The following is a 25,637-nucleotide window of genomic DNA, read 5'->3' on the forward strand; positions in this document are numbered from 1 at the left end:
TAAGTTTGACAGTATAAAAATGAAACCAAATGGACCTATAACGGTCCATTTGGTTTCATTTGTACACTGTCGGAGTTACATACTTGTAAGGGTCCATTTAGACCTCCCAAAAGGAACCCATAGTGTCCCTGGACCCCACGTTGAGGACCACTGGTCCAAATGGAGTGTTACTCCTTTTTCTTTTAGTTTTTTTGGTTGTACTGTAATAAGTAAATTGAAGAATAACCATAAAAACCAACATGAAAAACCATAACTAGAAAGATGCAATTGTAAATTGCAAGTGGTTGCTGACGGTTGCTGACTATATTCTACAGTAAGCTAACTGTCATTTGAAGCTCGACCAATTGATTCCCTTTTGATTCCCACTCCCATTGATTCCCTACTGATTCCCACTCCCATTGATTCCCAATTGATTCCCTATCCCTACCATTTCCAATGGCAGTGGAAAAGTTACCCTAGAAGTCTATAAAGTTTCCCCAGGACTATAATGTGTTGCCCTGTTGGGCAACCACACTAATGAGATTGTGTATTAATTTGTGATACAGCTTGGAAGAATATTGTGATATTGTATTTATCCATATCGCACACCCCTACCCGTAACTCTTCACTCTCCCTGTAACCCTTCACTCAGTGTTTCCACCTTAACAGCTGACATTAGTGACTACAGAGTGGGTTGTGGCTGCTCCACTAAGACATTAGTGACTACAGAGTGGGCTGTGGCTGCTCCACTAAGACATTAGTGACTACAGAGTGGGCTGTGGCTGCTCCACTAAGACATTAGTGACTACAGACAGAGTACAGAGTGGGCTGTGGCTGCTCCACTAACACAGTGGTTCTCAACCTATGGGTCAGGACCCCCAGGGGGGTCCCCACATGATTTTGGAGGGGGTTAAAAAAAAGATGTTATGTTGGATTCATGTTCATGTGTATTTTCAGACATTTAACATGACCTTTGGCTACTTTTATTGGTTATGACATTGGTTTTCCACCAAATCACTGTGACGTGTTGTGAGCTTGTAAATCAGCTATTTTTGGCAAATGTTCGCCGGGCTCGGACATCTGGCCTACATCTTGGCACAAACGCTCAATGTGTGTTGTACGCCCAGGGTCAAATTGGCCAAGCTTTGCGGGACACGTAATGAAAATGAACTCATAAATGGCACCACTCACTTCACACTGTGTGCGCGTGTGCGAGTGCAGCTCAAACTTTGCATGCACACTCCCAGTAGGTCAAGGAAGAACCTCTGCATAATTTTTTTGTTATCAGACTATTTTACTAAAACAAAGTAAAACCATGGCTGTGAGTGTTCTATAGTAAGGGAATATCTTAAAAGGTCCTGGAATAAATTCCTTACCTAAACATTTCTCCACCAATGTGTTTGTAAAGGTGTCTAGTAACATATCCCACAAAGACTGAAATTCAGTTTCCCTAGGAGAATCCGTTACAGCTGCTGAAAGTAAACTAAACTGTACAGGATAAAACACACCAAAATAAATATGCTTTAAGTAGCATGTGGGTCAAACTATGGGTTTTTCATGATTCTGACTCCATTGCAAGCATTTGTTTTGCACAAAAAATATTCCTTGGTGTAAAGGCGGCTCCCACAAAACCAGTTTTTTTAATTCATAATTAATATCAATGGTCTTTTGTCTGGTGTGTGCTCTGAACACAACACAAATAACTCACATTAATTACTAAATGTAACCAGACATGCAAGGTAAAAGAAAATCAACAAAGTAGCCTTTCTCTGACCCCTTCAGATTGAGACAGGGAACAAGGAATCCTGAGTAATTATACTATAAAATCTGTCCTTGGATGGATTATAGATATAACTGTCTATATCTATAGTATCTGATCATTATTCTACTGTTGAAAATGAATGAATTATAAATACAACTTTGCATCAGTTAATGACCTTTGTGTTTGACCTTCAGGGTGGATCCACTGTTGAGGGAGTCGATCAGGATCCTGATGCTCAGAACTCCACCTTCTCAACTAGACCACACCATGTTAGAGTGTTACCAGAGGGTAGGAATTTAACACACACACACACACACACCCACATACAAATAAAGTATATCATAACACCACAAGAATTTACCCTAACACCAAAGGGCCATTCACACTATAACTATATGGTTCACCTTTGTATTTTTATAGTGCTCAGTGTGAACTGCCCTTAACACCTAGGCTACTGTAGGTTTCCAGTGGTGACTGTATGTGCATTGTGCGTGCGTCATCATAGGCTACATGGCTCCATGGTAGGCTACTGTTTGAGATTAGTTCAAAGCAAACTTTTAGTTTCTCTACTGCAGCGCAGTATTTTCTATTTGCGCCATGCGCACATGTAGGCGCACCACGTTCATACACCCACGCATTTTGCTGCCTTGCAACCAGAGGACCAGAAATACAAAGTCAACAGGTCATCATTGTCATGCGTGCCAGTTGTAGTTGCTCCACTAGGAGGTGCTGTATGCATGTTCTTTATGTTATGGCTCTGAAATGTTTATGACATTTCGTTTTATTTATCTACAGATTCATTGGGGCTTCTTTCTATGAGTAATTATTGCCTGCATGTAATCTTATTATGAGTAGGCCTATAACATGAAGTTTTTCATTTTCTTTATTTTTTCCCTCCTTCTTTTTACAGACAGTTTTTACAGTTAGCTTAGGCTTATACCCCAAACCAGCTGTTATACAGTATGTTCCTTTTTCCAAAAGGCTATTATTATGCCCAAGTTTATTCTTTTAGATAAAAAAAAAGGTAATTAAATCATCAGTCAGTCTCAATACCTTACCTGTATGCCCAAGTTTCTTTTACAGGCGAATTTGGTGTTTCAATTGATTGAATAATAATAATAATAATAAAATAATGAATGTGTAGTATTTCATTTGCAGGTTCCAACCAAGTAACAAAGCAGCCACACATGAAATAACAGGTTGAAAAACAGAGAAAAAGCAACTTCACAGTCTGCTGTATAACTTACAGAAATCATTAATTCATTCAGATCTCTTTGAAAATGCATTTGTATATTGAATGAGCAATTGAAGCTTGGCCAATGTGGGATGGGGTGGGACATACATACAAACTAACTAACAGACAGACGTACAAACAGACAGATGTAGGGGCGGTTAGCACCGCTCAAAAATAGAAACCACAGTAAAATATATAGTGCTAATTTAGATTGTATAGGCGTGTTTAGACTTAATTTAACTCAGTAGCCTATAAATCTGGACCCTTTTTTGGGGGGTAAATCTTTACGCTCCAGAGTTAACCACTATAGCTGATCTTTGACTGATTTTGCTTATAATAACATGTCAGAAATGAAACAAATATCAACACACCAGAATTTAGAGTGGTCTCCACGCTGCTCTCTCAGAGCAGCATCCTTCCGACATGCAACAGGCCGGCGCATTATGCTCACAGACTGTCAACGTCCACACATAAGTCCAAAAGTATCTCCAAGTGTGTATGTTTTTTCATAATGCATTTCATCATACAAGACTGTTGCACAAAACTTGCAGATCTAATGAAAATAGAAGATCTACAAGCACACAAGCAAACAATTAACCCTCCCTTGCGGTGCGAGGCGTTAATTGTGTGCTCGAAGATCGGCTATTTTCACTAGTTTGAATTTTCAAAATGATAAATACAAAACAAACGATTTTTGGGCATACAAGGTTTCCACCCGACAACGACGATTATTTTAACCATCTACTACCAAGTCTTCCCAATATACTGGATGTGCTCTTTAGCCCTCATCCTCAGCGAGGCGATGCTGGAGCTCCGAGTGTCCGTCTCCTCGAGGGCGAACTTGTCCATGAAGCCAGAGGCGGCCTGGTGCGGAGGAGGAGGGGGACACAGGGAGCCTACGTGGGACAGATGATGATGATGATGATGGCTTTGTCCCTGCAGGGCAGTGGGGTTGAGGAAGGACGCTGGCAGAGAGGAGCAGGGCATGGACTGAGGAGGAGGAGGAGGTGGTGTGTAGCTGCCTGCAGTGAGGAGGCCTGCAGGCAGCGCCCCCTGCAGCGAGGAGGAAGAGGAGGTGCCCAGGGGGCTCATGCTGCTCAGCCAGGGCTCCAGGGGGTTGATGATGCCCACGCCGCCACAAGGGGAGCCCAGGCTCAGCAGGGAGGCCTGAGGCGTGACGTCCCCGAATCTGATGGAGCCGATGACGTCCAGCTTCTCCTGCCGCCGCCACTTGGCACGGCGGTTCTGGAACCATACCTGGATGGATACAAAAATAATAATCATTAAAAACTAGTGAAAATAGCCCATCTACAAACACACATGCGAGGCGTTGTGTGATTGTAGATCTGCTATTTTCACTAGTTTTGTTTTTAACTCTGAGAGTGTAGGCTACAAATGGAACCAAATGGACCCGTTAGGGCCTAACAGGTTCATTTGGATGTAGCTCAATTAAAAAAATCACATCATCATAGGCCTATTTGAGCACTGAAACTGAAAAATATAAATGACAGATCCATCTAAAACATACATGGGAAACTGGCGGCCCACTTAATGCGGCCCACAGGTTAATACCGGAATACTGATATATTATTGATTTCACCTGTTACAATTCCAAACATGACATGCTTTAATTCCGTCAGTCTATATTAGTAGCTTAATGTCTAGTATAGTAGTATTAAAATGTTTTGTTTTTTTACGTCCAATGTATTTGTATTTAGATTCATAAAGTTAACATGAGTATATAAATAAATGTGTTCGAAATTAAATCAAAATGTTACATTTCAGAATTCTAATAAAAAGAATCCAGGATTCCAATTCAAAAGAAGCAAAAATAGACGATCTAAGCTCAAAACGCATCGCGCTGCGATGTGTTTTGAGCTTGTAGAACTGCTATTTTTGCTTTTCTTTTGTATGAGATACTAGAATGACAAAGTAGGACGTAGCAATATACAATGTGGCCCTCTGGAGTGAAGGTGGAAATATAGTGGCCCTCGCCATCATCAAAGTTGCCCACCCCTGATCTAAAACAATGTAGTATAAAAAAGCATGCAGCTGCCATAGCACCCCAAAATCATAACTGACTGCAGAATCTTCCCACTGGACTTCAAGCAACTCTGACTTCAGAAGGTTGACATTTCTCTATTATAAATCCTCGTTTTGAGTGGTCTTGTGTAATACTGTAATATTTTTGAAATATGGAATTTTGATATTCAGGAACTGTATGCCATAAAAATACACAAAAATGTAACAAAAAAAGGTTTGGAATAATTCACTGTGCAATGTATCTATTCTAGAATATATGACATTTCTAACTTTTTTTTTAAATTACGGTATATTACAGAAGAGTTTTACACAATTTATATATATATATATATATATATATATATATATATATATATATATATATATATATTTTTTTTTTTTTTTTTTTTTTTGATGGATCATGTATATAAAACCACTTTAGCCCTATTTTATACCTATAGGCTATTTGAAAATAGACATGCTATTTTCAAACATTTTGTACTTTTACTTTTGGTAGTTTAAGTACACTTTGATACCAATACTTTCGTACTCTTACTCAAGTACATTTTGAATTCCAGACTTTTACTTGTAACAGAGTATTTCTATTGCAATATTGTTGTCTTCAACTTAAGTAAAACATACTTTTTCCACCACTGAGAAAGAATAAGCCTACCTGCACTCGGACCTCGGGTAGGTTGACCTTGAGCGCCAGCTCCTCTCTGCTGTACACATCAGGATAGTGAGACTTCTCGAAGGCTCTCTCCAGCTGGTGGAGCTGGAAGGTGGTGAATGTGGTCCTGTTCCTCCGCTGCTTCTTCTTCAGACTCTCATCATCCGACGATTTACCGTCGCCGTCATCATGCGAGTCAGGGCTGAACAGACCTGCTTCAGATGTGCACAACTATTATGTCAAAATTGATTTTATTTTATGTTCTTTAAAGGACAACTTTAGTTTTTTTACAACAAGGGTTCATATTTCAGATTGTAATTAAAGAATATAAAAGATGAGTGTTAAAATTATTTCATTTACTTCTTTCTATTGTTTTACAGATTCTTATTTCAGTGTTTGCATACAAGTGCATACAAGTGGCTAAATATGTCATTTTACACAGAATAAGCCCATTACCAAGATACAACGCAACCTTTCATGGTTGGATGTGAATTATGGGGGCTAGAAGTGTTACTGTAAATTAGCAATAAAGAAACTGCTGGCTTATTGTGTCTAAAAAGACATATTTAGCCACTTGTACGCATACCCCCATGCATGCGTACGCATGCCCCACATTTGAGCACGTCAAACGCGATAAAAGAATAGAACGAAGCAAATGAAAACATTTTAACACTCACTTTTTCTTTTCTCTAATTATAATCTAAAATATGAACCCTTGTTGTAAAAAAACAAAGTTGTCTTTTAAGATCTACAGTCTAAACATAAATCTTTCTTAAGCCTACAAGCTACAGATCAAATCAATTACATTTGTATAGGCCTATTAAAGAGGGTGTCAAGAGCCTACTGCCAAAAAGACAGGAAAACTATATTTTAGTTGGAAATTTGTTGCTAAAATACAAAACAAATAAAACACATGTGAACTTATACTGTTATTCCACAGAGGTAAAATATAGCAGACTAGTTGTAAGCTAAAACCTGTGTAGGCCTATTCCAAATTTAAGTTACATGTGTTTGATAGGACTGAATAATAATCTACCTATAGGCCTATAAGTTCAGAATGTAAAATTAAAAATATAGTCTAATATTGAAACTGGAAGATCATAATTGATTTCAGACTTGTATTTATTTATCACAGTGTAGACTATTAAAAAATATATTTATATAGACTTTGTTTTACCTGAACGAATAAGCTAACAAAATGTCACAATATCAAAACACAATTTAAGAGAATCAGCCAATGAGAATACAGGATGCACCTTTTTTTCTATAAGCTGTCATTAAACAATAATTGAATAATACTTTTAACTTACTTTCAAGGGAGTGATGGTCTTTCCTCACTGGGGTTGTTAGATTCCCATTCCGCTCAGCATCTTTTGTCAAACCTTTCTCTATCATGGTGTAGGAAGCTGCTTTGTGAAAGATGCCGCCCTCCTTAAATCCCAATATTGCTTCGATGCTGTGCAGTCTGTTGGGGTTGACCACTGGACTCTGGACCACCATGGGATGGGATGGACCACGGGATGACAGGCGCGCCTCAGCCTGCATCATTTCACTCGGTGATGAAAATTGTGCAAAGTGAAAATGGTAGGCTGCTGTAGGCTACACAATTCAAATTCACAAAATAATGTTCTCAATTGCAAAGTGAACGTTTCTCAAGAACAATCTTCACGGTAGGCTATAGAAGAAGAAAAAAAAGTTATGAAAAGTTTTCAGAACCCAACGAGCCTCACTGAAATCGGCTAATATGTAGCCTAACAATTGCGCTAGTGTTGCGGGAGTCTCTTCTTTTTTAGTGCAAAAATAAATCCAAAATAAGATGGGTCAATAGTGACTTCTATAGACCATTTTGCTTGGAGATGACACATCCTCTCTGAATGGCTTTCAGTATGTCCCTGGTCTAAGACCCCCACGTGCGACAGCCCCCAGGCCAGCTACGTAGGCTAAAAAAGGGGACGTCGACTCGTCGGTCAATTATGTAGGCCTGCTACTAGTTCTTTCCCTGTCGCCGTCGTACGACGAAATATAAATCATGCTTACTCTCCCCATAAGTCAGACAGCACAGCAGTGCTGCCTGCATCTAAACATAAATCTTAAGCCTACAGATTAAGGTGGATCAAATCAATTACATTTGTTTTGTAGAGCTAGGGTGTCATTACTGCCAAAAAAACAGGGACGTTTTGGTTTTAGGTGGAGATTAATGGCCATTTATAAATATATAGCCTATTAAAAAAGAAGAAAAAAAGAAGGAAACATGTGAACTTACTCTTACAGAGATAAAATATAGCAGCCTTATATGTAAGCAAAAAAACAATCACAAATGTAAGTGTTTGATATACAGTAGGACCAATATATAGGCCTAGTCTAAGTTCAGCATGCAAAATTAAAAATATAATATTGAAAGTGGAAGGTCACAATTGATTGCAGACAGCATGTGTTTTGCAGTTACCCTTCCTGTTCACCCTCTACACCAGGGCCAAATCTTTGTATGGTAGAATTTTTTTTTACATTAACCACTTGAACGCTATAGCTTCCCTATTCTGAGGAGAACTTTATCCCAAAATAGCAGGTCTACAAGCTCGAGCTTGTAGATCACCTCTGACTCACTTCTGACACACAGTTCAACTCAGAAATGTGTCACATTCGGAAGTTCTCAGCCATTGTCAGCTGCATCGTGAATGATGACAATACAGATGAACACAATGCCCTGGTGGAGAGCAGAGGTGGAGTGACAACAACCAGCTTCTGTTCAACATGGCAAGGCCAAGGAGCGGCAGTCAGTGGTGTAAAGTATCTAAGTACATTTACTCGAGAACTGTACTTATTACTTGGTATAGTTTTTACTTTACTAGTAGACCTATTTAAAATTTTCAGTACTTTAACTTCTACTCCGCTACATCTCATGATATTTACATCTAAAATATTCTTCTCCTTCATTCACGTTTTGGTGAATTTAGCCTTGTAGCGTTGTGTCTTCAGGCAGCATCGTTCGTCCCTGTTTCGACCCTGAACCCCTACACCCTCCCGATGGCAGGGTCTTCAGTGGTGGCCAATTCACTGCCCATCTCCTCCTCCTGGCCAAGATTAAACTCCTCTCTCATGCTCTATTTTTGAGTGGTGGTCACACCGTCGCCTTAGCGTGACCCAGGGTTGCCAACATTGGACTGTCAGAATCCAGGAGATTTCTATTTTTTGTAAAGGGGTTGTAGGGCCTACTAACTAGGTGCACCTGTCAGACTGAATAATAGTCCAGTGGTTTAAAGATCACACTGTCAACCAATAGATTGGTTTAAAGATCACACTGTCGACCAAAAGATTCCATGTTCAAGTCCTGATCCTCCTGTAGTTCAATGCATTTTTTTCAACTATACTAACTGAAGGCTGACATACATATAAACGCCTCAACAGTACTAAGAGACATGTTCAAGTGGCTCAGTGATGGTGTAGTGTTTTAATGATCAAATCTAGTCACTGCCATCTTTTTTTCAAGAGATAAATTATTGATAGATAATCTAAACTGATGAGAATCTCACTAGCAGGTAGCTCAATAGGTTGAGATGCTGTGCATAAGATCTGAGGATGGTAGTTCCAACCCCACTGTGTTCTTTGTAGGGAAGCTTTCCTTTGCAGAATAAACTATTTTGAGGTCAACAGCGCTTGAGCTAGTATCAGACTCTCAGAGATGTTCAAATCCCTGTTCTCCTACAGTTCAATGTTTTCAAGTCTAAAAAACAACAACTAAAGAACGCTTCAAAAGTAGCCTACTAAGTGTAACAGACATGAGTGAAGAGTATTTCAGACATAGAATGGCGGCCTAAACATTGGACTCTCTGTCTTGAGACTTGAGTTCAAGTCTTGGTTGGTTCAATGCTGGTGAGTTTAACTTTACCAACTTAGAGCTAACATACTAAATAACACTTCAATTACTAAGAGATGTGTGAGTGAATGGTGTAGTAGTCTAATTGTCACACTCACAGCACATACTGTAGATTTCATTTTCAAATCTGCAGTTTAATTTAATTTTAATAATTGAAGACTAACATACAAATCAATAGGACTAAAATGTATCTGAAGAAAGTGTCTGAGTGGTGGTGTAATGGTCTAAGCATCTGATTTGATGTGCAGCCAGTCCTTGTTCAAATCTCATGCCTCCTGTTATTCAATGCTAGAGTTTCAACTTAACTTAACTGAAGGCAATCATAAAAAATAGGCCTAACTCTTGGATAGTAAGAGACAACTGCATTAAACAAACTGAGTTATAGTGTAGATGTCTAATGTTCTCAGAGATTCAATGATCAAATCCCAGGCATCATGGTAATTAATTGCTATTCTTGGCATAACATGAAAAAATCCTCCTATTGTGCCTCCTCGGAGGAAATGGCACAGGCTTTCCACCGAGGAGGAATGGAGGAATCGAGGAAAGAAGCAGCCTATCAGCGTCGATGTTGTCCGCAGACACGTAAATGTTTTAGGTATTTGATTTTGGGACTCACTTTTTTCCAGGTGTTTCGCCTTGATTCTGACGTGACATAATGTTTGATCGGTGCATGCTAAGCTGTTGTGTTCTATCCGTCTGTCTTTCAATGTTATATGAGATACATAAAGTGGTTAAATAAGATGTCATTTTAGTTGACCTTGTACAGTGATTTGTACTGTCATGAAACTGTACTTTTTCCTATGCAACCTTCTAATAAATTCTTCAATCAACCAACATCTATCTTTTAAGTTTTCTCTCTCTTTCAGATTTCAGCTGGCCACGGATTTCTTTTTCATAAACACTTCCAGAAACAACACAGGCTCTCCTCTCCCAGGAAGTGGCTTGAAGCTGCAGCCCACACATAGCCAGCACCGAGGTAACAACAATCTATCTGCCCCACCACTACCTTAGCCATGCTGACACAGATTTTACGGGCAATTATGGGTGTTGGTCTTTTCAGTAAAGCTTCAGCGTAAATAGAAGAGTGGAATTCAAATGCACAACCTCTGGATCACATGAACAGTGTGTTAACATAGTGAGCTATCACCCTCTGTGTTTAATGGTTTTTAATGCCAAATATGAGCCAGAGTTCCTGGGTTCAAATCCAACCAAGGTCATCCTGCTCTTCCCTCCTACGTCCGTGAGAACATGTTGCTGACGTCTTTACACTCTGAGCCACCATGGCCACTACATACATGAGGTGGAACCATGAGGTAAAGTGGTACTAAAATTGGAACGATACAGAGAAGATAAGTATGGTGCCATGCTAAAATTGGAACGATACAGAAAAGATTAGCATGGCGCCATGGTATCAAAGACAAATGTGGTCTACTCTAGAACCGCAAACCGTGAGCTTACAAACCACTGACATAGCTCTGCTGCCACAGAAGCATGGAAAAGCTTCATAATTAACCATCACAGTTAGTCAGTACCATGAAAAATCACATTGACAGGTCCTGATCACATGAGTGGATTTGCATACTCGGTGTACAGTATTGCTTAAGGTTGGACATAATCTGTCAGAGTAATGTAACATTTGGTTAGTGTTGTTAAAATCCTTGTGTTTTATTTTGTAGCTTTATTTCAGTGTGTCCTTTTGTTTCTTGGGTTTACTTTGTACTTGTGTTCCTTTTATTCTGTAGGCATTATTGTTCCTATTTTTCCTGGTCTACTCTGTTACTGTTACCTGTCTTATCTCAGTCACCTCCCTGTGTTTGTTAGTTTTCTCCACCTGTGTCCTGTTAGTCTCTTAGCCAATCTCTGTGTTGATCACCTGTGTCTGGTTAACCTTGTGAGTATTTAAACCCTCAGTCTCATTGAGTTTTCTCTGCCAGTAGTTAAATGCTTTCACAGTGTTCAGTAGCTACGATTTAGTGGTCTCAATATATATATGTTTATTCTTGTGATCCTGTGTTTGGAAGGAAAAAACATCGTCTATTAGACCTGCTCTGCCTCTTGACTATCACTTGAGTCACACCCTGACTGAAAGGGGTTTAGTATGTTTTATGGGAGTAATGTATGAAAAATGTCACTTACGTCATACTTTCTTGTGAGGCTAAATTGTTTGCAGTACAGCTATCAGTTGTTTGTTTAAATAAATGGTGTTTTTTAAATACATAAATGGAAGTGGTAGTTTTCAATTTACGTAATTTATTAGAACAGCTCAAAGCAAAGCAGTTCAGAAGTTTTCTCGAATAAACCTAATTTAGCTAATCAATTAAGCTATGGTTATAATACCACAATGAGAAACTAGTTGCAAACATAGTCATATTGTTTTATTCAACGGTCAAAAGTGAAAACCGCAAATGCACTTGATTTAACAAAAAACCTTTTTTTAAATAACTTGGTTGAAACTGCTATAGTCTTTATCATCTGAAACTAAGAAATTGTGCTTTCAATGAGTGTGTAAATCTGGGTGTTCTAATAAGATGGTTTTAAAGAACAACCTAAATTGCAGTTGTCATAATGAACCCTGGTCATAAGAGGGTGTATCTAGTAGATTCAGTCACTCTGTCAGGGGTAGAGGTGTTTGCTGTGGATTTTCATCTATTGACCTGTCGGCTATCCTTTTCACTTTAAATATAACCTCCAACACAACTTAGTGTGAAAATCCTGGTGGTGCAATGGTAAAGCAGAGGACTCACAACCTGAAGGTTGTGGGTTTGAATCTCACTACTGGAAAGTCTTCAACTTTGGTCTTTTGAAGGCAAAGAGCATGGAAGCAGTCCACCACCCTCGTCACACCCTCTTTTCGCTCTAGTAGGAGAGGGAGGAGCCCAACAACTTCTTCACGCCCTCTTTTAGCTCTGGTAGGAGAGGGAGGAGCTTAGATAAAGTCTGCCTCCAGGGGGAGGGGTTTAGGAAATTTACATATTAATCATATAATTAGTTTTTATTGTATGATACTTTTGAGGTGTTGGTTATTGTTTAATTGTGTTTTTACACCATTGCTATTTTTTTTGTTCACCTTTTCTTATACTTATATTTTTTTAGGCTTTTGAGACTTTTGGTGTTTTATTTTAGTAGACTTTTAGTTTTGTTTGAGCTTTTGGAGTTGTTTTATTTGAGTTGGCTTTTAGTTTTGTTTGAGCATTGAACCCACAACCTTTAATACATGAATCTTTGGTTTATCTTTTGAGCCATGCTGGCATAGAGAGACAATTGGGAATGTGATATTTAACCCACCTTTTAGAATTCAAATGCTCAGTGAAAATGTTGACCTTATGGGTTTTTAACCCCAGACCTTCCACTTACAAACCCTTGACTTATCTCTTGAGCCATGCTGACATGGTAAAATATCCAGGAAGGTAATATTTAACCCACCTTTTAGAATTCAAATGGACAGTGAAAATGTTGATCATGAGTTTTGAACCCCAAACCTTTCATATATAAACCCTTGACTTGTCTCTTGAGCCATGCTAACATGGAAAATAAAACAGGAATGTAATATTTAACCCACCTTTTAGAATTCAAATGCTCAGTGAAAATGTTGATCTTATGGGTTTTGAACCCCAGACCTTCAACTTACAAATCCTTGACTCATCTCTTGAGCCATGCTGACATGGAAAATTATCCGGGAAGGTAATATTTAACCCACATTTTAGAATTCAAATGGACAGTGAAAATGTTGATCATGAGTTTTGAACCCCAAACCTTTAATATATAAACCCTTGACTTGTCTCTTGAGCCATGCTGACATGGAGATTCAATCAGGAATTTAATATTGAATCCACCTTTTAGAAGAACAACCTAAATTGCAGTTGTCATAATGAACCCTGGTCATAAGAGGGTGTATCTAGTAGATTCAATCACTCTGTCAGGGGTAGAGGTGTTTGCTGTGGATTTTCATCTATTGACCTGTCGGCTATCCTTTTCACTTTAAATATAACATCCGACCCATTTTTAGTGTGAGAATCCTCAATCCAGGTGGTGCAATGGTAAAGCAGAGGACTCACAACCTGAAGGTTATGGGTTTGAATCTCACTACTGGAAAGTCTTCAACTTTGGTCTTTTTAAGGCGAAGAGCATGGAAGCAGCCCAAGACCCTCGTCACACCCTCTTTTCGCTCTAGAGGGAGGAGCCCGACCTCTTCTTCACGCCCTCTTTTAGCTCCGGTAGTGTTACTCTGTACAAAGACTTGCTACAGCTACAGTATGCAGACTAGTGCTTGCTCTGCCATATAGTTAATATTACTGTATTGTGATTTTTGCATATTAATCAGAAACAATCTAACAACAAATAGTGAATATGATAGTGGAGCAAGCACTGCACAGATAGCAAGTCTTTGTACAGTAACTACACAGTAAGGTTGCAACCTAACTACCATGAATATTGTGGATGTACCCTTCTATTTAATCATTTTGGGGGATGTTGATCTGCCCATTTGTCAATTTGGTAAAAAGAAATTGGTTGAATAGAACTCATATTTTGGGACCATCGCTCCATTGTTCACAATGGTTTGTAATGCAGGCTGCTACCCCAGGAAGTCATGTGATCCAAGATGGCCGCGGTGTGAATATGGTCTATTGAGAGCCCGATACATCGGGCATTGCAGAATTACCCAGGCTAGTGCTATAGGCAGCAGTCGGGAAGGATGGCCAATGGTGCCTGCTCCACTGGCCTCCAACCCAGAATACCGCAGCTGAACACACAAGGACTCACCGACAAACAAGACCGAATAAAGGTTTGTGGAAAAGCCTTCATTTATTAATAACAAGACATTCCTTTAGACCTTAGTCTAGCCGCTGTATGCATGTATGAGTGTCATTCTACCTTCAGAACATAAAATTATATATTATTTACTCAATACATTTGTATTTCGTTACTTCATTCAGTTATATGAATTCGGCCAGTGTTTATGTACAATGACATTTATGTGATAAAAAATCATCAAATTATGACCCAGGTCAACTGTTTTTCATGATTATTAGGACACAGGTGGTCAAACATGGTTGGTTGTCTGTAAGACATGTAAAACATTTTGACAATTATTTTTGCCAATAATTGAAGTCAGTTAACTCAAAATACATGGTAACTTTAGCAGCCTTGTATATACCACAAACAAGGAAAAGAAGACATCTACACATCATCTTGTATTCGTACAACACATACAAAACTCTAATAATGTCAATGAATCAAAAAGGAGCAAATGGAATGTCATAACGAATACAGGGTTGTTGGGGTTTTATGAAGACTTGCTTCACAGAGACTGCATGGCTCAACTTCTTTAAATAATCCATGTCATAAAAACGTATTGCATCTCGTGACCATATGAGAAAGTTGTATGAAGTGAACACACCAGAAAAGTCAGATTTGAAATTATCTGGATAACCCTAAAAGAGATGCAAATGTGAAGGGAGAAACTTATTTTAGAATAAATAGTAATAAATAAAAATATTGTCCCTTTGCAGAAGTAGAGGAAACATATTAGCCATAAAAAAATTGTCTTAGTACTGCATGTGGTAATACAGGAAGAAATTACAATGCTTATTTCAAGTTATTAGAAGTGAATAAGTAGGTATCTGCTATATACCTTTGCCTGAACTCCGGCCTGTTTAAAACAGTATGGCTTGCAGATTCATGGACAGGGTTGAATCTGTTATGTTTTACCCATTCTTCTTCTTATTTGACGATTAAAACCAATATTCACATGACGGTGCACTTCTCCTCGGCCTTGGTCTTTAACTCGGTGACAGTAGCGGAGGCCTTCTCCTTCAGCTGGTCCGCGTCCATGTTCTGCATGGCCTGCAGTTGGCCCAGGAAGGAGTCCTTGCCCTCCTCCTCTGTGGCGTCCTCGTCCACCATCTTGAGGAGCTCCTCTGGTACGTCCACGTCGTCTCCAGCCATCTCAAGCATGTTATCGTCCTGTTCACTCTGTGCATGACAAATAAACACACAAACAGTTAGAAACCAGTGGTTCTCAAATACTAACCCGACCACCACCAAATATATACAAGTAAAAATCTATAAAACAGATATAAAAAGCTGGATGCCTCATCTGCCGCTGCAGTTCATTGGCGCGACTTGTAAAAAACTATTGGCGGAAGGCACTCTTCCACTCAAAGTGACTACTGACCATTCACAGCGTGTCTTTTCTGGGACTTACATTCAATTAAAGGAGCTTTATTGGTATGAGGAGACAAACGTTTGCATTGCCAAAGCAAGTGCCTCTGGAAAAGAGGTAGTCCTGCCTCTGATTGGCCTACCGAACGTGTCGTCCCCCTCTCTGACACACGCGGAAGAGTCCTTCAGAATTCCGGCTTGCCTTAAAAAATGCCAATATGTTTTTACCAACGCCCCAGAGCCGGAGGAGGCGTCTACCTTATGTCTATGAGTAAAACGCCCTAATGGCGATTAGCGACTGCCAGGTCAGAGCTTGCTGTTTTTGAGGCAATGCACACCGGTAACGTGATCCGCCTCTCGCAAGCACAGCGGTAACGTGCATGATCCGCTGTTATTAGGCCATCTGAAATGATCTTTCTTTGTCAGAGAACCCCATAAAGGAAGATTCAAAAATGATCATAGATCAGCTATTTTAAACGTTTTTAAACCGTTCCTCTGGGAACCCCTTTCTGAAAAACCTGTGGAACAACAATGTTCAGGATGTGGAACATTTAAAAAGGTGCAATGGTCCTCTATTTACTAAACACATACTGTACATGTTTGTGTAAATGTTTTGCTGTCTCTGCCAAACCAAAGGCGTGTGTGTGTGTGTGTGTGTGTGTGTGTGTGTGTGTGTGTGTGTGTGTGTGTGTGTGTGTGTGTGTGTGTGTGTGTGTGTGTGTGTGTGTGTGTGTGTGTGTGTGTGTGTGTGTGTGTGTGTGTGTGTGTGTGTGTGTGTGTGTGTGTGTGTGTGTGTGTGCACACACGTCCATCTGTGTGTCCGTCTATCTCTGTACAGCTAACCTCCAGTAGAGATGCGACGTTCGCGAACGGATCGAATCTTTTGAACGGCTCTTTGAAGTAAGCCAGATCCATGGCTCTGGCTCACTTCAAAGAGCCATAAATTGAATCTCTAACCTCCAGCACTGTTGGCCCAATCAAAGCAAAACTATATGCACACACACTCCCTGGAGGCCAGAACAGAACCTCTGCCCCAAATGTTTCAAATCGGCCTGTTTTAACACTGGAAGGGGCTGATTTTTGCAAAACACATTTTTGATATTACGTTGTTTATGTCCAAACATCACAGGTACACAGTATCTCTATAGGCAAGATGGATCTGTCCGATGATTCTAATTCCACCCTGATTGGCTAAGATTGGCGGAGAAGATTGGCTAAGAAGTTTGCAGGACTGGTTCGTTTTGCACAAAATGCCTCAAATAAAGAACTGACACGCTTTTCAGATTGTCCTGTTATAAATTGGAACTGAAGTGATATGCGTACTCTCTCCTGATTGGCTGAACTTGTCAATCCATCTGAAATGTATTTTCTGTTTAAAAGAGATGGAGAGATAGGGAGACCTGTGTTACTGAACAAACACTAGCTTATAGCAGTGATCAGAATATAGAGCTTTTACCTTTTAACAACAAAGTCAAACATTTAGTTTTAAATATATTTACACTGTTACACTATTAGTTATACTATTTTTGCTTCAATATTGTAAACTTCAACCAGACAAAATCACAATTCTCGTGCAAAACAAAGTGTACTGTGACTACTTGCAACTTCAATCTGTGGGATTATCGGGAATCTGCCATAGCCTGTCTGCTCTGAATCCTAACCAAGGTCTAAAGATATCTGCTATACTGTGTCACGAGACTTATCCACTTAAGCCCTACACGTCCTGATACAACAAAATGTAACATCCGATCTACAAGCTCATAACGTGCAGTGGCCCAATTGGTTGTGAGCTTGTACATCTGCTATTTTCATTATTCGGTATACAACAAAGATTATAGGGCGTAAGGGTGCTGTTGTTTGATATGATTTTTGTTGAAATAAGTAAACATAACGTCATGGCCAAATTAGTGACGCCAGGTTTACGTGGTTAATTCCATTAGACTGCCATGGCGGAGTCTTCCTTTCTCTATTCAGGTGCTAGTTCTAATTGATGAATAGTCAAATGTCCTTGACTGTTGCTTCAACTAAAACAAAGCAATCAAAAGCATATGGGATTTCTTTAGCCATAGCTCTTTTATTGTCATGGTGAATACAGTACATACAGTACCAATAAGGACAACTCATATAGTAGCCTACTGTAGCTTTTGTTATGAGCCTTTTCAGACCTTCAGGTAATTTAAAACACCATTTGAGAAAAAGTAATTAGACGTATTCATATATTTTCAATGCCATTGTCCTCAAGGTATGGTTGTGAATTAATAGACCAACAGAAGAAGGAAATGCATGTATTGTCTAAAACTGAAAATGGAATAAATGAGAGTACATGTGGCATTGAAAAGTACCATGCAGCATCAAACATGGTTCATTGTATTCAACTAAATGAAATTAGATTAGAAGAAAACATTAAATAAAAACAAAGTTGTGCTCTTTTACAAAAAACAAACTGATTTCTAAGTATTTATTTATGCTGTAAATAAATGCATGGAATGTTTAATTAAATTTAACCTGTGTTTCAACCTGGTCAAAATAGAGATCTACAAGCTCAGGTGTGCTAGTTTCGCCATGCGACAACAACAAAAGGAAAGTAGGGCTCATGCTGTTTGATTTAAATGTAAACATTCAAACATACCTTTGTTGGTTGTTCCGTAGCCATTTTGACACTTCCCTTATACTACTAAATATGACAAATCTTGAAATTGTTCAGTGTTTATCCAGTAAAGACGTGGTCACCTCACACCGCCTTGCATTCAGTAAATACCCTGGGACAGCTGCTCGCTGCTAGTGAGCTGTTTAAGACCCAAGCTGCAATATGGGACATGTAAAGTCTTCAGGTCCTCTTTTGAACCTGTTGCTCTCTAATCCATGGTTTCCGCCTCCTGTTCAAGCTTGAACAGCTACTGCTGAGGAGACAAACACGGCTTCGACGGAGACACTAGTTGGTTCTACCAGCCAGAACACTATGAGGGTTACATGTACCTACTTTAACCCTGGCATCCCTATTGTTTTCAATATTCCAAAATGATTCACACACAGAAATTCAGAAATAGAGAAATATAGCATATCTACAAGCTCATAACCAGTAAGATTCCCTAAATCGGGAGATAAGCGACCATCAGGTCGCATACACAAACTTTAGAAGGTAATGGTAGCCAATCAGGAGGGAATATGGGAAATGGGACAGATCCATGTTGCTGACATGACTGTAGAGATACTGTGTACCGCTTTGCGTGATTTTAGAGCAAAATCTGTAGGCGCTGTGTCCAAAAATGTGTTTTGCAAAAATCGGCCTGATGATGGCGCTAGATGGGACAGATCCATGTTGATGTCATGAGTCTAGACATACTGTGTACCGATTTGCGTTATTTTAGGGCAAGATTTGTAGGAGCAGTGTCCAAAAATGTGTTTTGCAAGAATCGGCCTCATGGTGGCACTAGAAGAGGGTCATGTGAGAAATGGGGGGTGGAGGTTTGGCAGCCAAGGAGTGTGTGTGCAAATGTTGGCATGGATCGGGGCAACAGTGGAGGAGATATAAGAAGGGCAAAAGTGTGACGTGTGACTGACTGACTGACAGACTGACTGACTAACTGACTGACAGCCGGTGGAGGTTTTGATAGTAACTGTGACCCGATGGTCTCAATAAATGCTTTGCATCGTGTCACATTGTGAGCTTGTAGATCAGCTGTTTTCATATTCATCGTACAACAAAGTACACAATGGGCTTAAGTAATAAAAAGGTAAATCTCTCCATATTGGAAATGTCCATCAACGTGCAAACTGATGAAATGACTGAAAAAGAATTCAAACTAATTGTGAGCAAATGTCACAACTCTTTCTCTACACTTCTGCTACCCATATCTTGGACTGCTCAGTGGAGATCAAAAGTGATGCACGCACGCAGGCACACACACTGATCTTGTCTTGACCCTTGATGAAGGAAGACCAAATCAACAGCAACAAAGCATTAAATAACCAGTGCTGAAGTGACTGTGAGGGATTTTCTATGTATTTTTATGGTGGGTGTTTATATTCTACCACGTAATCCCTTATTTTACACTTCATCATATTATGGTGTCACACAAAAATACTGAAATTGCTGATATACAAGCTCACAACATCACATCTCAACAAAATATTTCCTTTTTTCCATTTGAAGATATTTGAACATTTAGTATTTTGGGGGAAAAATGTAATTGCCTGTAATGAAATGCCCAAAAGGTTATGCCAGGTTAAAAGCGGTTAAACTGCACCCAACCAGTACTGATCTGGATTTGTGTATTATTTGATGCTAGATGACATAATCTCAAATGTCTCTAGTTTGATTCTGATTGGAGACGTGTGCTGCATGCCCTTCCCATATCTCTATCCTCTTTGTAATATCTTGCTACTATCCTATTCTGAAAAAAAGTACAAGTTTTTAAATGTGCCTCACCTTTGGCAGCCTGTACTTATCCCTGAGGCAAACCCTGAGCGTTGCCCTCTCCGCCTTCTTGTGTAAGAAGTCTGCATCTCTCTCCATTCTGAAGAATAGCAAAAACAAAACAGAAATAACAACATTAATGACTTTTACTGCTGGTTGGGGAAAGCTCTCACAGGGCATTTCTGCTTCATTCATTTTCACCACTGCTTTACCTGACTACAGGTAATCAGACAACCAAACAACAAAGCGATATTGAAGAGTGGGAAGAGATAGTCACACTCGCTTATTTTAATTTCTTGAGACTGATTTACGCATCGGCTTATGACATTGTATCAAAACATCTGTAGCCTGATGAAGACATTCAGAACTCTGTTCTGCACCCCAGCAAAACAACATTAGTGTTCAAGACCTCAAATGATAGTATCATAGGTTTATTTTATCTTCTTGTATCATGTCATCCACTTTAAATTAATCAAATTGTTTACGTAAAAGCCATTATAAATGTTCAGTCTCATCAAACTGTCCATCACCAGGCTGTGATCACAACACATGCAGCTCCAAATGTTCTCCATACTAGGTTATGATTTTAAATGTTTATTAGTAGGGGTGTAACGATATCGAATCATTTTATAATGCAGATAATCGGTATTGAATCGTTTTGCAATGCAAACAATCGATTGTATGGAAACTAAGTATTTGTGCCTTGTATTTAGCAATTTTAAGAGGGAAAATTTAAAATTGGGTCCATATAGCTACCCTTGGTCTATCGATAAATGTGTGTGATCTCTTTGTTCATGGCATGGTGTGGGTTTGTCCATATGGGTTGAAATATAATGTCCAGAGAATCATACTGTTTACTTATTTATATCCATAACAAAAGCTTTTCCCCTTAAAATACCTGCACTATTGATACGTTTCACACAGATTTAATTTCTTTACTAAATAGTTACTATATCGATTTTAAATCATTGAATTGAATCGTATCGTATTGCCATGAATGAACCAATATCGTCCATCTATTGTATTGCCAACCATGTATCGTTACACCCCTATTTATTAGCCTACTGTAGGTCTTCATGAAGTACTTGTGACATTGAGCTTGTTCAAAGTCAGAGCTTATTTTGATTTTCAAGTTGTGTAATTGGCGCTGTTAAACAATGCAATTGGAATGTCTCTTTTTGCATATCCATCGTTTTTAGATACCATATACAGGTACGTATATACAGCATGCATTTAAAGCCAAAACAGACGTGCATTTAAAACCATACAGACACGACATGTATATGCCCAGAGAGATTCTAGCATAGGATCGCTCAGTTACCCCATGATAATCTGGGTTCAGTGCCTTGCTCAAGGGCAGAAGCAACTGATTCTCTTATTTTGGATTTCAACAGTGTTCTCCTAGGTAGGGTAAAGGGTGATTTTTTACCAAGTTGAACGCTTGTTGTGTCCAAAAACAGCTAACAATGTGTCCCAGCACAAGACCATCTGCTACTTTTGGTACACTGCACGCAAATCAGGCATTAGTGCCAGCTTGCAAGTATTTTGATTTAACAGGAAGCCAGGATACAAGCACAGGTATCTTTCAAGTATATCAACTTATCAAGTATAGCCTACTGTAACTTGTAACACTTGTATGGTCACTACTCAACACTTTATTCTTGACTTGATCAACTGTGATACCAGAGATAAAATAAGTATGTGGTTACTGTTGACACTGATGGCTTTCCAGTTTTCTTTTATCTTGTGAGAATACAATAAAACATGTTTCAATTATAGTATTTGAAAAATGTGTTTATGTACGATGACTTCTGAAATCTGCTCCTAAAGCTCCTAATGCCATAAAGCATTTTCATAATATTTATCAGTGGAGCTGAGTCAAACTAAACATATTGCCTACAATTCCAAGTGCTTGTCAGGGTGGGGGTCCCTCCTGTCCCTCCCCAGTTCAAATAGGATTCTTTTGTGGGTTTGCGGCCTGAAAAGGTTGAGAACCACTGCCATAGAGGTCTCCGTGGGTACCGGGGACAAACCTGTAACCTTTTTGGTTTTCTGATAAATTCATGCTCATATGCATAAATAAATATGTCAGAAAAACAGCACTATGGTAGGTTCCACATTGGTATAAGTGTTGAATGGCTGTAGCCATTTGTATTGTTTTATTGCTCAGATTGCAAGAGGACGCATTTATGATGTTGAGCTTGCTTTTATCTTGATATTTCATTATATAGTCAGCTACAGATTATTTTCTCACTTTTTGGGGAACTTATCTGCCTTTATTCTGTAGTACTTATATACTACTACTTATTATATTATATAATAGCTTATTAAAACATTGTGCAAATCATGAATATCAAACAAGACATGCAACAGAAGGTAGGTTTAATTTACCTACAGTGAAAAGCTCTGTTATACAGAAGACTGTTGTATAGATCTATTTTAAGTTGGAATTCACTGCCAGGTTATATTATTGAAGCGAACACTAAAGAGGGATTTAAAAGGATGGTAAAACAGTATATAACAATTTTTCATGAGCATGGATGAGTGGTCTGCTGTTGCATTGTCTGCTCTGTTTAAGCTTTGTTCTGGACAACTGAAATTTCCTCATCTGATCTATAATAAGATATTTGTTATTATTAATACAAAAAAAAAAAAAAAACCCTATCATGAAATATACAAGGAATATTGTGAATTAATTTTCTTAATTTTCAAAATTGTACTTCTTAACTTTTGTAAGTGAACTATTGTCTCTGTCATATATGTTGTATTGTATGCTGTATGTAGTTGTTGTACAGGATGTGTGTACTGTACTGTATGTGATGACGGACCCCAGGAAGAATAGCCATGCTCAGGCAAGTGCTAATGGGGATCCATAATAAAGTAAAGTAAAGTAAAGTAAAGTAAAGTAAAGTACAGTAGGTAGACAGGAAACAGGGAGAGAGATGGAGAGTGACATGCAGCAAAGGTTGTTGGGATCGGGATTCGAACCCGTAAAACACTGTCAGGCATCAGAGCCTATGTGGTATGCACCCGGGCCACTAGGCCAGCGGGCACTCCAGCTTCTTATGTTATGGCTATTGTTTTTTCATCGCTGCTCATCTATCCCTGTAAAAATCATATATCATTTATATATCATTAGCAACATAGTCACCTCTATGGATATGAGAATGGCTGCAGGCCACAAAATGTACCGTAATGATGGTCATCATGGAACATTTGCTTTTTATTGGGATTGCTTTTCTAATTAAAGTTTTGACCTATTTCTACCGTGTGTTCTTCTCTCTCCTGCTCTTACTACCTCTAAACCTCTCTCTTCTCCCCAAAACTACAAAATGATGGAGCATGCATGGGGGACAAATAAAGAAAAAAATTAAAAAGTAAATGTATTGTAAACCTGTGATGACAATAAAGGTGTAGTAACACATTAGTCTGTGATGACAATAAAGGTGTAGTAACAAATTAGTCTTTACAACTCATGGTTAAATAAATACTATCAAGAAAATAATCTAGAAAGAAAATGTATCTCTTCATTAATCCTTATGCAAAAATCCACCAATGTTAAATGTAATCTTTAATTATTTTACTTTTACACCTATGGTGCCAACTTGCTGGGCTAAACACTTTCGAATTCAGGTGTATGTTTTTAACAGTGTGGGGAATATTTGAGTATTAATTTATTTGAGGTTCTTTATATCCTTTCCTGCCATCAAGCTTTCAGCAACAACATTTTTGACACTGGATATGATCAAGGGTCATGGATTATGTATTTATAATTCATATTGCTGCTTTGGGTTTACGTTATGCACGAGCATAACGTTTGGCTTAAATCAATGTCCTTTCACATATAAAGTATAATCTGAAAATAGTGCATTATGTGGTGGGATATCTACTCTGACCTTGAGCAGTAAATGTGAAAAAAACCAGACAAATGCTTAACCTGAATTAAAAAAGAAAGTAAAAATAAAGCACACTTCTAGTTAAGGAAATATAAAGCTATGAAAGACACACACAAAAAAACTAAACAGAACAACAAAAAGATATTGGCTATACCGGTATTGCAACATATTATGAAATAGCCTTGATTGTCAAGGTCAGACTGTTGCTGAGATATTGATTCGGCAGCCATGAGCCAACAGCACCACAACAAAGTGAAGTGCTGTGTGAGTTGCCACTTACTTCTCCTCAACCAACTGTTTTTGGTACTCCTCATACTCCTCTCGAGTCATCCCTGCCGCTTTGGCCGGGTCAGTGGGGGCGGCCTCCTCCTCTTCCTTGGGAACTAAACCTGACAACGGGTTACCAATCATACTCTTGATCAAAAAAGCCATGATGCTTCGTTTATCGTCTGCTTTGCTGGAGTTAGTAGTTAGTGTTCCAATTTAGGATGATGCTACTTCCTGAATGGTTGGTTCCCTTGTAGTTTAGAGTTCCTCCAGCTGTCAGATCCAATGGACGCCTAGTCTAGCTAACCTGCTTGCCGTCTATGCAACCAAGGACACACTGATGGCAAGCAACAGACAGCAAAAAAAGAAAAAAACAGTTTTGCCTCGACCATAATCTGGATTAAACCCTCCCTGCTCCGCTATGCTTAGAGGCAGATGGCCTGTTTTCATCTATTTTTAAAACATGGGGACTTTCATGGATTCCTTCATTCATTTTGACACATTTTGCATCTTCTGACAATAGCCGGTGCATCAGTATCAAAGTTCTGAATAAAACATGTTTTGAAGATGAGAGGCTGTTGCCTCAGCCTGTGGGATCACATATGTTGCTTCCGCCCACTGTGTTTTAATCACATTAGTTAAGCAGGGCCGGTCGCGTACGCAGCTCCATCCAGAGAGTTCCATTTATACTGCTGAGCCGAGGCGGAGCAGAGACACGACTGGGATTACATGCAGGCCTGTTTATCCCTGCTAGAGTCAGCCTCCATTCTACTGTGCCATTGTTCAGCTGACTCAAAGCACAATAAAGGATGGAGAAAGGTGGAGACAACAATCATGTGGTCTCATTTTATCCTTCCATCAATATCAGATTTTTGTAGATTGACACAAAATTAGTAAGCATTCAAATATATTTTGGAAAAGTATTTATAGTGGGTTTTTTTTCTTCCCCTGCTCTCTTTTAGTTTAGTTACTTTCTTCAGCATTGTATAGGATGTAGTAGTATAATTATTCCCTTTAGAATAAGTTCTTATTAAAAGAAAATATGATATTTTGAGCAGATGTGACATGAAGATTATCAAGTCGGGGCCTCATAGGACAGATGTTTTGCTGAATTGGGTTCACAACAACAATCAAATGAATTTGTTCACTCTCAATTGTTCCAAACGTATTTGGAAAAGCAATTCTGCATCCTGTCAAAAGTGTACAGTATATCTGCCATACTACAGTATGAGGTCTACTAGAAACTGACGAGGCGATGGCAGTACCAGATGGGTACACTCACGCTTCAACATTTCTTCATATCCAAAGTTCTTTCTAACCACAGTAAACCTTACTGTAATTTCACACTAGCTAA

General features: G+C 39.0%; 2 protein-coding genes across 2 annotated transcripts; both read right to left on the reverse strand.

Annotated features, from left to right (window-relative positions):
* Positions 1–3,719: 3,719 nt before the first annotated feature.
* Positions 3,720–7,212, reverse strand: rx3 (retinal homeobox gene 3; the record flags this gene model as incomplete). Its single annotated transcript, XM_080743486.1, has 3 exons — positions 3,720–4,232; positions 5,671–5,879; positions 6,978–7,212. 3 exons carry the CDS (start codon positions 7,210–7,212, stop codon positions 3,720–3,722), a joined length of 957 nt encoding a protein of 318 aa, XP_080599612.1.
* Positions 7,213–15,286: 8,074 nt separating this feature from the next.
* On the reverse strand, positions 15,287–24,448 carry cplx4a (complexin 4a; the record flags this gene model as incomplete). The annotated part of the gene is made up of 3 exons (XM_080742466.1): positions 15,287–15,514; positions 20,133–20,220; positions 24,297–24,448. The coding sequence occupies 3 exons, from the start codon at positions 24,446–24,448 to the stop codon at positions 15,287–15,289; spliced, it is 468 nt and encodes a 155-aa protein (XP_080598592.1).
* Positions 24,449–25,637: the final 1,189 nt, after the last annotated feature.

The sequence above is a fragment of the Nannobrachium achirus genome (assembly GCF_963921795.1).
Source record: "Nannobrachium achirus genome assembly, chromosome: 15".
Taxonomy (NCBI): domain Eukaryota; kingdom Metazoa; phylum Chordata; class Actinopteri; order Myctophiformes; family Myctophidae; genus Nannobrachium; species Nannobrachium achirus.